At 37.8% G+C, this 13,012-nt stretch overlaps 1 protein-coding gene across 1 annotated transcript in view; it reads right to left on the bottom strand.

Moving 5' to 3' along the window:
- Nucleotides 1–13,012, bottom strand: part of C29H8orf34 (chromosome 29 C8orf34 homolog) — a 238,264-nt gene that overhangs the window by 56,679 nt on the left and 168,573 nt on the right. The window contains 1 exon segment of the mRNA XM_010970618.3: nucleotides 4,971–5,056. Coding sequence (XP_010968920.2) covers nucleotides 4,971–5,056 — 86 coding nt within the window.

Genomic DNA, 13,012 nt, shown 5'->3' with positions numbered 1-13,012 from the left:
TACACTATTTAAATACCAATTTGTGTTCTATCTTTTAAACAGGATGAAAAATTCTGAGAATTTTGGAGAAGGGTTCATGTTAAATGGTGGCACATTTTCCATTTTCGTGTATTAAGCAAGAAGTTGTGATTATCCTCTTGAATAGATCAGTAAGCGGGTGAATAGTGACTTTTAAATATGTGAATAAAATGATGGCAGCCCTCTCCATATGCCTGCTGAGTTAAATTAATCATAGCAACAGATTTCTACAGGCTATGAAGAATCCTTCAATAAAGATAGATAGATGGAACATCTAGAAATAGTCTGTGTTTTAATACCTTCCAGTCAAATAAAAAAATCAGTTAAGATGAAGGTAGTTTAAACCATTGGAAACTAAAAATTGATTTCTTATATTTACTAATATTTTAACGAGCCATATGCATCCTTAAAGAAGACTTTCCTTCAGATTCACATATACGTGGAGACAGATTTTTTTTTTTTTCTGTTGCATAAAATGTGTGCTCTGGGAAGAAAATCAGAGCCTTAAATTCTCTTAGTCCTTAATGGCTACTCAACTCTAGAGAGACAATGGAAAGCTTAGCACGAATCCATAATCATAGCTTTTAAATCATGGAGGTTTTTCTATTGTGGATAATTCAGAATCTTACATTCAAGAAGAAAAATAAATCAGGATAGATGATAATTATACCAAGTTAAAAATGTTAACCCATTTATGAAGGAAACTTGAACCCCCATCTGTTAAAGCTCCATTGTAAATGTGACAATAGATTCTTTAAATTAGATTGTATAAATTAACATAATTTAAGTCCTCCAAGACTTATATTCTGCAGAACTGTAAGCAAATATTACTGTAATTTTAGCATTCACTCGGTATTTTTTCTATTTTATTTGTGTCAAAAATTTTATTCGTGTAGAATATTGACAATAAATAATATTAGAATGTTCCACATTACAAAGCAAATAATTTCACATACAGAAGAAAAAACACCCTCTTGTGCATTTGCTGTTTTTCATAGTTAGAAATACTATACAGTAAGTGACTTCTCAACTTCCTCTCAATGAACAGTTAATGGTTTTAAAGAGGTATTGTCATTCTGTTTGTTTATTTTAAGCAGATGTGCATTAATCAATTCATTCATCCATTTATTTGTGTATTTGTACATTCATTTACTCACCAAATACTATATGCCAGGCACTCAACTATGTGCTTTCAAAACCAGTTGAGCAAGATAATTTTCTGTGGCTCTCTCTCAGAATTTACTTGAGCATCTTTACGGTATTAATTTTTTAATAAAAATGAGTATCTGTAAAGGGAAGGTATTAGTAACTCTCGATGATTTTACATTCTGTTCTGTTCCTGTTTCGGCTGAACTCTCTCTGGTTACTGGTGAGATCCACAGCATTGTGAGGTCCATTCGGCTCCGCGTAAAGGGACAGCTGTGAAGTGCACCAGACAGAATATTTGCGAATACCCATATCGACCGTATTAAAAGTTGCTAAGTTGAAAGGACTCCTTCTAACCAGTCCAAATCTAGTGACAGAATATCAATCTAGCAAGTCAGTAGGGACAATAGATATCATGAAAATAAAACCTCAGTGTTTAATGCTTGGAGGGGCACACTCCATTTTTTTTACGTGTTCTGAGTACATTGCTTACTACCAGTGACTGCCTATGTGGAAAGTACTTTGCTGTGTCTATTCCAGAGCAATTTCTTCTCTATATAAGTGGTTTTCAAAATACCAGCAATGAATTCTTCGAGATTTTTTTAATCACATAGAGGGGGGAAATGAACCTCTAAATTTGTCAAATGTTAGAGAGTTTATTTTAGCTCCTCAATGTAGAGAAGAAGAAAGTGAAGCATAGAAAGATAAAATAATTTTGTTCAAATCTAACGGTATCTGTCAGCACTTGGATGGGAAACTTTGCCTCTGGGTTGACTGGGCAGGAGCCTGGAGAATCATAGCGCCTGTCATGATGTTTGACTTCATTTAATGTCTTCCTGTCATTATTTTTACTTCTGCTCTTTGTGTCACAACAGGGTTTTTTAAGCACAAATATCCCACCTGCTCATAGAAATATCTGTTTGTTGAGCCAAGCTCACTGTGGACGCACTGTTGACATAGAAATCATGTTAGCACTTTTGGCTCTAGTGATTTGACTAATATAAGTGGAAAAGAATGTACTGAACCAGACAATCATATTTTGGAATTTGCTGGCTTGGTCTACTAATATCTGAATGTAAAGAATGCAGGCTATAAACAGCTCAAGAAAGGAGCTTAAATTTAATGAATATCTTTTTTACCCAGTGAACGTAAGTAACTATAATCAACAACATATTACTGATGCCTTGTTTAGTTTTCTAAAAATTTAAATCCCAACAGTACTCAGTTACCATGTAGATGTGGTTGCTGAAGAATATATATCTGCAGACTGGTGGACTGGAGTGGTTTTGATGGAATTAAAAAGTATAGAGAATGGGCCAGTAGTGAGATAAGTCCTGTTTTGTGTCTCATTTTATGTTGGGCATAGTGGAGAACTCAAGAAAACCTTGAGAAGCATATAGTCTGATTGAGACAAGAAGAACACGCAAGAAGTAATTCAAAAACAATTAGGGACTGAAAAAGAAGAAAACATTGGTGTGGGTGGACATTAGGGAGACCTGACATGATCTTAGGACATCAGATCTGAACAGGAAGAGGGAAGGAGAAAGACTTACTGTGAGTCAGAGAAGAATGGCTTAAATAAAGGTATATATATATGCACGAATGTCAGTGAGGAGAAGCCAGGCTGACTCCAAAGGCCAACTGAGTGTCACTGAGTGGCCAGCCTGGGGCGCCCGTGTTGCTGGTGACACACTGCTCAATGCTCACTGTCAGTGGTAAAGTTCTGTCATGAGAGTGTTTCATCTCATCAGTACTCCAAGAGATTTAAGTATATAGTAAACATCACCCCGCCTTTTTTTCTTCAGTATTTTTCTACACTGGCATTGGTCTATGTTCTCACAACACTTTATTTTTTAATGTTTATTTATAATGTTTTTAATATTTGACATATAAAAAAGTATATATAAAGTATACGTGTGCAATAATGCATACTACATTTAAGTTACAAAGCACAATGATAAACACCCCAAACCCCATCATTTCCCATTTCCTTGCTCCCCCATCCTCTAAGGATAAACATTTTGAGTCTTTCACTCCCTTCTTTAAATACAGTTGTATCATTTATGTATGTTTTCCTAAGGAAAACATTATTTAGATTTGCTAGTTTTGAGCTTTACAAAAATGACATTCTATGACTTGCTTTTGTTCAATTAATATTATGCTTTTAAGACTCATTCATTTGTGGGCTGCAACTTCCTGGTACCAGATTGGGAGACCCAAGTACATTTCAGATCGGTTGCTTGAAATCAGCATTTATATTATGTCATATTTCTATAATTGTATTTATATAATGGAAAACATCAATTCCTACAACTCAAGGCTTATTTTTTTTCAATGAAACAGTTAACGTTTACAAGCACATCACTGATTTCATCCACCCTGTATACGGAAATGCATTCAGTTTCCTACAGTGTAACGATTTTACAATTTATCCACTTTCCCATCGCCCAGCATACTAACAGTTTGCTTCATTTTATGGTACATGGGACTTGTTTCCTCTAAGACATTTACCCAGAAGAGAAGTTTCTGGGCTTTACTCAAGATTTTCCACAGTCGTTTATGCCCCACCTGTAGTGTATGAGTTTCTTTTCGTTTCTGTCTTCACCAGCACTTGGTTTTGCCAGATTTCTTAATTAATGTCAAATAAAAGGTTGTAAAACATCATCTCTCTGTTACCTTAACTTGCTTTTCCTTGATTACTAAACATTTTTTATATGTTCACTGGTCATTTGTGTTTCCTCTTCTGTGAAATGTCTATTTATATCTGTTGCTTATTTTTCTGCTGATCTTTATTAAATTATGGATGTACTTTATGTATTCTGAACATTAATCTTTGATTAGTGACAATATATTCAAATACACTTTCCTATTCTGTAGTTTATCAACTCACATTTTTCTGGCATCTTTTGAGAAACAAGAATTCTTAACACGTTACAGTTGAATTTTTTGATTTTTTTTTTCTGTTCAGGAATTTTTGCATCTTGTTTAAGAAGTCTTTCTCTATTCAGATATAAGAAAAATGGCTTCCTGTGGTTTCTCTTCTAATTAACCCAATTGGATACACCAGCTGCTTCCTGCTAGACCACTGAAAGATGAAACAGCGATATACCTTAGGTGCCATTGTAGTGGCATTACATGTAATCATTTATTTACTCAGCAAACATTTCTGAAGTGCCCTGACATGCACTTAATATGCTAAGCCAAAGAGTTTGAGTTTTGTCCTATAGAAAATGGAGAAGAAATAGCAGCTTTATTTTCAGAAAGATAATGAACCAAAAGGGGTGAGATAATACAAGGAGAATCTATTTACAGAGTGGTTGCACTAGACAGAGGAAGAGGACAAAGGTACAGAGAAAGAAGTCTCAGGGAAAACCAAGAGGAGGATGGCTTAGAGGGGTAATTCTGGAGCGACAATGACATGACTTGAGATGGATTTAATACAGGGCTGAGAGAGGAGGAGGAAAATCAAGGACGATATTGACATTTCTGCCGGGAAGACAAAGGCTCCATGAAGTGAGAACGGGAGGAGCTGATGTAAGTTTCAAAACCAAGCTGGAATTAATGACAAAACTTCGGGAGCAGCCAACACATAGCTGACCCGTTTACAGCTCCGACAGGCACAGGCATTGGGGGCTTCCTTCTCTCCTCAGCCCCTGACCTCAGGACACACACAGCCTGAGGAGTGGTGGCAGCTGCCGTCTGACTGGCAGCTGCGGTGATGTGGTGCAGGGGAAGGTGTTTGGTTTTTCTTTCAATCTTTAAGTGCCACTAAAATTACAATATATATTGCTGGATTTCAAACTTACCCAAAGAATCTCGGATTATTTCATCTGGAGAATGAAGTATTTGTGAGGTCTCTTCAGTCCTTTCTGCCAGGCTGTCTCCTTGAAGCCTAAATGATTAAAAATGGTCACTGAAACCTCAAAGAACGGTGGATTGTGATATGTGAACCACATTCTATTGGGGACATGACTAGGAACTTCTAAACTCTAAAATCAGACATGCTTCTTCCAGGTAGAAACAAAGCTTTACTGAAACCTCTCATAAGAGTCTTGTGGCTTTTCTAACCTTTAAGGAAAAGTCTTTCATCTTTTCTCCTGTATGCATGGGAAGATTGGTCTAAGTAGAACCTGCTTTTCTCCTTAGCCTGACTGAAGGTTTATAAGCAAATGTTTTCACTGAAACCACAATGGGGAAGTGAGTGGAAGAAAAGCAAGCGTCGAACACAGCGAGCTCGCCTGGCATCTGGGTCCAGGGGCATGAGAGGTTTGCCATGGTTACACAGAGGTTTACCAAACACATTTCCCCCATCAACCAAACCTGAGCTTAAAGGCCTGCGGGTTAAGATTCGTCTCAATCTGTGTAACTGCCCAGGATTTATTCTCAGAGACACTGGGCCTCCTTCAGGAGAGGAAGATTGCGTAGGTACTTTTATGATGGTAGATTTCTGAGCTTCCATATCCTCACCTCTGTAGTGAAACTAGCATCCAGTCAGGCCGGCTAGGTTTAGGTTATTCTGTGAAGCCACTCCATCACAGGAGGGAGAGCTCCTCAATAAACGCTGGGACTCTCTTCTAAGAACAGCAGAATAAACTCTGCCAGTGTTGGGGGAAAGTATATCAGACAATCCAGAAACTGGAAGTTTCTATCAGTGCCCTTAAATTTTCAACTGTTTTACGTCTTTGCTTTTATATGCCACAGTGGAATCCAGTAACAATTTGCACTTGCCTTACGCATATTCAAGCATATATACATGACTGTCTCTTTACTTTTTGTAGAATGATAAACATTGTACATTATATTTTTACTTTTATTCCTATAATAATAAATTTTGTACATTTCTGTATATGGTATACATTTATACTCTTATATTATCTTCTGTACACAAAACTACATTTACTGTATTATATAAGCTAATTAAATAATTCTCAAGTAATTTTCTGATAGTCATAAAACTTTCTGGTCAAAAATCTTTTACTTTTAGTTAAGTTTAAAATTTTACTCTTAAAAAAAAAAACCATCACTTTTAAGTGACTGATTTAGCTACATAGTTCTCAAATCTGCCCAGGTATTTCTTTTTAATTTGTTTACTTTTAACAATTAGGGTAAGTACATCACTAATCAGCAACATCAAATATTCTTTTTGGGGTTTTCTTTGTCTAAGACCATTTCATCAAAATTATCAAAGAGAGAAAGTATATAGATACATGAGACAGTGAAAGGTATAAGAAAAATTATTATTAAAAATTGACAATGAGCTCCAACACATTGGGGTATTTAACATTAGGTTAAAAAACTAAATAGAAAATAAATCTTCAACAAAGATAGAATGAAGCAAGAAATTAAAACTAAGTTGTAACTTTTTTTGCTCATTGCAAGCTTCAATAAAAAGAAATATTTATTTAGCATTTATCAATATGCTCAATAATAACCCAAACGTTGAGGAGATGTAAAGAAATCGCAACAGTAGTTGAGTTCACGAAGTTCTCAATTTAGTTGAAAAGACAAATGGCCATAAAAACAACCAACAAATTGGGTGGCCTTGGGGCTGGCTCATCTTTGTGCAAACAGTGCCCTCCAGATACCTTAAGAGCTGAATTCACCATGACTTGGCACCAGCTCCACTGAGGAATGCTCAGCCCTGCAATCCTTGAACGCTCTGCCAACGTTTCCTGAGCTGTAATCCACACAGCACCACTTCTGTAAGAGGTTAATAGGCACTGTGCAAACAAGGGTTGTGTGGGCAAGTCCAGGAAATGCAGTCTTAATAAAAGTTAAATCACCTTTTTTTAGCACTACAAGAGTTTTACTCATACTCTCATTTCTCTTTGCTTTCTAAAACTCCCCTTCCATAGGAAACACTCTTCTATATTCTTAGCCCCTAAACAAAATGTTTCTTGCTCCTCCTTTGTCATAATCAAAGCCCTTTTCTCTTCTAAGAATATGGCTTTCCTTTTTCTTCTAAGAATATTATAGTACCTCCTCTCCAAAGGAGGGTTTCTAACCTCTCAGCTTCAGATAACACAGGATTATAAATATTAACCTTTTTTTATATTCTGCCTGTGAAGACTTTGATCAGCTCAAATTTTTCTTCTTCAACTCAAGTGTCACGATTATCTTGAATGATTTTTGTGTTTGTGTGTATCCAAAATCACTCAATCTCGAATCTGGAGATCTTCGCTTTCATTTCACCTTCCCTCACCCGAGGACAGATAACTCAGCTGCTCCATGTCAGGAACCTCTGACTCCCAGGTTCTGTTCTCTGACAGTAAACTCACCTCCTTTAGGCTCTTTCACAAACTCAGTTTCTCTTCCATCAAAGATAGATCTCCATTTTCCTTAATTTTTCTCCCAGGTTTTACTCCCTTCCTGATTCCCTTCCTGTCCTACTCGGCTGGGGCTTGTTGCCTCCTCAGCTCCCAATTGCCCACATCCTTCTGTCACTACTGAGCCAGACCTGAGCCCTGAATTAATCCATTCTTTTTCTGCACGTGCAGCTGAAAAACACTGGTGAAAATCATGACACTCTAGGATTGGTGAGGACAAATGAAAGATCTCCAACTTCAAACTTGGGCTTCTTGGTTGTTATTCTTTCTTCTATTCCTTGCAAAGTCTTCAAAAATATCACCCCTCTTCTATGTCATTCAGAAAAACTATGTAATCAGGAACAAAGACCTTCCTCCACCCCCCCCCCACAGTACCTGTGGTATTGTCTTCACCCCCACCTCTATTCACCCCCTTTCCAATTCACAGAGGGTGAGAGTCCATGTCTCCTGTCTAAGGCTTAAACCATCTATTAGGCTGCTGATCTGGATCCCATCATCTCGTCTCCCTCTTGCACCTTAATCTATTTATCCACCACTACTCATTCTGTTCATCTCAACTGTTCACTTCCCACAGCATAGAAATAAGCTTCACTTCTCTTTCAGCCTTAAAAAAACAAACAAAATTCCTCCCATAATTTATCTAATACATCTACATGTTGCTTTTTCTAGCTCATTCTTCTTTGAGCCAGGCTCCCTAAAAATTCTTCCATCAATGTCTTTCTTTAATTGAAGTATGATGTAAGAGATCATATTGGTTTCAGGTGTACATCATAGTGATCTGATATTTGTACATGCTCTGAAATGGTCACCACGATAAGTCTAGTTACCATCTGTCATCATGCACAGTTACTCCCATATTACTGACTGTACTGCCTGTGCCGTCCATTACAGCCCCAGGATCTACTTATTTTATAACTGGAAGTTTGTATCCCTTAATCTCTTTCACCTATTTTGGCAGCCCCTCATGCTCCCTCCCCTCTAGCAATCAGGAATTTGTTCTTTCTATGACTCTGTTTCTGTTTTGTTTTACTTGTTCCTTTGCTTTGTTCTTAGATTCCACAAAAAGTGAAATAGTGTGATAACTGCCTTTCTCTGTCTGATTTATTTCACTTAGCATAATGCCCTCTAGGTCTACCCATGTTGTCACAAATGGAAAGATTTCATTCTTTGTAGAGCTGAGTAACATTCCATTCATTCTTTACCCACTCATCTATTGATGGACACGTGGGTTGTTTCCAAATGTAGGTTATTGTAAATAATGCTTCAATGAACATATAGGTGCATATGCATGTATCTTTTTGAGTTAGTGTTTTTGTACTCAGGAGTGAAATTGCTAGAATACATGGTAGTTCTATTTTTAATTTTTTGAAGACCCTCCATACTGTATTCCATAGTGGCTATACCAATTTACATTCCCACCAACAGTGCATGAGGGTTCCCTTTTCTCTACATCCTTGTCAACACTTGTTATTTTTTGTCTTTTTGATAATTGCCATTCTGACAGATGTGAGGTAATATCCCATTGTGGTTTTGATTTGCATTTCCCTGATGGTTATTGATAAGCATCTTTTCATGTGCCTGTTGGCCATCTGTATGTCTTCTTTGAAAAAAAAAAATCTATTCAAGTTCTCTGCCTGTTTTTTTTAATCTGGTTGTTTGTTTTTTTTGACATTAGGTTGTATAAGCTCCTTATTTTAGATATTAACTCTCTGTCAATGCCTTTGCTTCCACAGTGTCAATTCACCCTTCAACCTATTTTAATTTGGTTTGTGCCACTACCATTCTGAGGTGACTGCTTATACTAAGACTGTCTGACCTTCTAACTGCCACATACAATGGAAACTTTTCAGATCTTATTTTTATTTTACTTTCAACTGTACTTTGTAGGCACACTTTTCCCATTCTATATCATCTCCCTGAATCAGCTCGTCTGACTCTTATGGTTTTAACTACATGTAGGTTGAGGTTTTTCAAATCTTTATCCTGAGTTCTCAGCGCAAGATTGATGTACTCAAATTCTTGCAGGATATTTCACTTGGATGCACCATTAGCATCTCAAAAGCAACTTGTCCAAAGCAAACTCATCTTCATCATAGTCTGCCTTGCATTACGCATGGCTAATCCATCCCAGTCACGTTAATTACACTTCTTAAAAAAGAGATTTCTTGACTCCATCACTTCTTATACTGCTACTATAATTGCGCTGCTCATCTTGACTTGCTCGGATTATTATATCGTTTTCTTGCTGATATTCACACAGAGGATACACTTGTCTTTCAAAAATCCATTTTTCCATATGGCTACCAGAATGTTCAAAATAAATCCTCATGCTTTGTTACTCTCATGCTTTAAATACTTTAGTGCTAGAGATTTTAAAATGAGTATTCTTAGAGAGCTCATAGACAGGTTTCAGGGGAATCACAATAATTCACAATAAATGGAATAAAATGTTTTTGGTGGATGGGTTTTTTTTGTTTTTTTTTTGGTACTGGGAGACAATAACTTCAACCAGATTCTCAAAATAATCCTTGGCTCAAAAGTGCTTAAGAACTACCATTTTTATTGTCTTCTTATCACACACAAAAGGAGTTATGGTTTCCTTGCCAAGTCATTGGAGTCTCTCTATCGCACAACCCTACGTGTCTCTGCAGCTCCACTTCCTGGATATTTTATGGATATTACACTCCATAAACTCCAAACTGCTTTCACTTCTGTGCAGATATTTGATTAAGCCTCTGTGTCATTATATAATTATCTATGGCAGAATTTACTTTCTCCTCTTTTACAATTTGGCTTAATTCTAGTTTTTAATTACAGATTCTCCTTTTTTGGAAGTTTTCCTTCCAGAAGTCTTAGCACCTAAGCAAATCTTTACTGCAGTATTTACTTTACCGTATTTTAACTGTTTGTCTAGATGTCTGCCAACACACTCCAAGTGTCTTAAAGATAAGAATTTTATTTTTCATATTTTTATGTCCCTGAAGCCTAGCTTAGATTGAGTTTGATACATTGTAAGCTCTAAAAGAGATTTCTTAAGTTTTTTTTTTAGTGATTAGCTCACCTTGGAGATAAGGAAAAGAAACTGGGACCCAGCCTATGTTTAAGGAATTTTATACAGAATACCTATGCATATTATAATTGCATTCCCTTGAACAAAGGTGAAAATCATACCGCAGATATTTAGGGTTAAGCATTTCTTAGCCAGATTCACCCTAATGCAGAATGTGAGACAGAGGCTTATGTGCAGGGGGCTGTATGAAGTGGGGGGCAGGAGTGAGGGGCATGGGAGTGAAACACAAAAGAAGGGAAAGCCAGAACAAGGCTGTGTTATTGAGCTCCTATTCAGGCTGCTGCTGCTCAGCCCCACAATAGTTCTAGGGATCTTTATGAAATATGCCCCTTTGAAGAATGTAAGGGTAAAGGTTTACGCATAGACTTCTAGGCAAGGGTGGTCCCTGAGCCTTGATAACCCTGCCCTGTTGAGTTGCGCATACGTTAGTATTTGAGTGATTCTCACTGGTCATCCCAGGGCAGGAGTTAAGATTAAAAGACGCCAGAATAAGTGAGATGCTAAAAATTGCACCTGCACAAAGCTGGCTGCCACAGCTAGAAACATGTGCTCAAACATGTGCCCGTAAAAGGCGGGGTATTTGAAGTCAGGTAGAAGTGGGGCTGATAAAGACAGTAAATGTTTTGGGTTTCAAATAAATGAATTAGATTTAACTTTACACTGATCAGTGAGATTTGGCTAGAGGAAGGGCTGTTATAAATGTTAGTAAATTACATCTCTAAGTTTGTGAGGACACAGTCACCTTCCACTGGTTCAGCCTTCACAGCGAACGTGCCAGTGAAAGAGCGCTCGGGGGTTACGGCAGCGCCCGTCGCAGAGCCCATCACGGCACCGGGCACACGTACGTGATCGACAGACAGTTAGGTAAGTGGTGCTGAAAAGACCCTATGTCTTACAAAACAGCCTTAAGGAAGAGGGGCCAGTCAAGAGAAAAGAGGTAAAAGCTCATTCAGGAGATTGGCAGCCACAGCAGTGGCTCAGACTTTGCTTGCTTGGCAGTGTTCTGAGACCCAGCTGATTCCAGTGTCTTGCTCTGTAAGAAGAAGCAAGGAAACCAAAACCAGGGCTGGGCAGCAGCCCAGTCGTAGTCCACAATGGTTGGTAAAACATACCACCACCTGCCATGTGCATTCTGAGGAGCAAGTTTTGAACAGTGTAAGCAGTGGGAGAATAGAGAAAGTCACGAGTGCTACTTCTTTTTTTATACTTTTTCCTTAAATAAAAGTGAAACACTCAATAAGGAGACATTTTTCTTTTTTAAAGACCTCTGGTATTGTCAATTTGGTTGAATTATGTGATACGATGAGAGAAGACTCAAATAAATGCATTCTTAATTTTTTGCACTGGCCTAGAAGACATTCAGATATATGATCAGCCATATTTCTGTTTTTATGTTATCATGCCATATATTACATATTTTAATCTTCCCTGAATACTTTCTGGAAGAAAGTAGTATCTAATTTAAGAGTAGACAGTCATCAAATGTTTCTTTGAACCACACTGAATGCACTATGGCATGCTTGAAATTATATGCCGAGCTACCATTTCTAACCTACATAGGTCAGAGATGATAAGGAAAAAAATCTGGATTAATTCAAGAAATGTTAACAGAATAGGTGGTACTTGCACTGAGCTTTGAGTTTTGGGACACGAATTCGCCACTAAACACGTATAATAGTTCCTTTTCTACCCTAGAAAAATGCCACTGCTGTCCTATGGAACTTTGCCGCCCTCCACCCATGTCCCAGTTCTTCAGGGAATTGGCTGGCTGTCCTTCCTCCCACTCTCCTCTCCAAACCCACTGGCCCCGCCTCGGGCATCTCTCTCATCCCTGGCCATTCCCTTTTGACCCTTTAGTAGATGATCTGGACTTTTGATGCTGCCTCTCAGGTCCCCTCAGCAGCATTCTCTGTGCCCCAGACACAGTTCTATCTCCTAGAACCTCCAACAAATACTTCTGCCCCAGTAGCTCCTTTGCCAAGAGAAAATTTCCAACAGTGCCTAGATTTCCCTTCTTATTTTAGTATATTCACTGAAAACTCTTCCTTCTCGCATTCATCTGTAGTGCATCAAGATGAAGCACCTTGTTCCTGACAGTGGAATGGAACAGAGAAACAGTCTCCTTCACCAGAGGGCTTTCTTTATATTCTGCTTTTTAAATTCCCTCCCTTGTTCACAAGAATCTCTGAACATTAACCTCTAAAATACAATGATGGATGGTGACACAGAGATAAAAACCATGCTCTTTCCTGTTAAATTTTCCTTTTAACTTCCTATCTCCTGCAAGTGAGATATGGGCCTGCAAACTCTCTGTAAGTCTCTAATCAAATTTATAGTTCTCTCATGCGTACCTGATTGCAGACATGTAGCTGCCATAGGTGGCCTCTTATCTGGGCTAATTACTCTCCTGGCAGAAGCTTAAGGATTTTAAAGCCAAATCTAAGAAAAACAC

This window comes from Camelus bactrianus, chromosome 29 (assembly GCF_048773025.1).
Source record: "Camelus bactrianus isolate YW-2024 breed Bactrian camel chromosome 29, ASM4877302v1, whole genome shotgun sequence".
NCBI lineage: Eukaryota > Metazoa > Chordata > Mammalia > Artiodactyla > Camelidae > Camelus > Camelus bactrianus.
The sequence above is the reverse complement of the archived record's forward strand: the minus strand, read 5'-3'. Positions and strand labels throughout refer to the sequence as shown.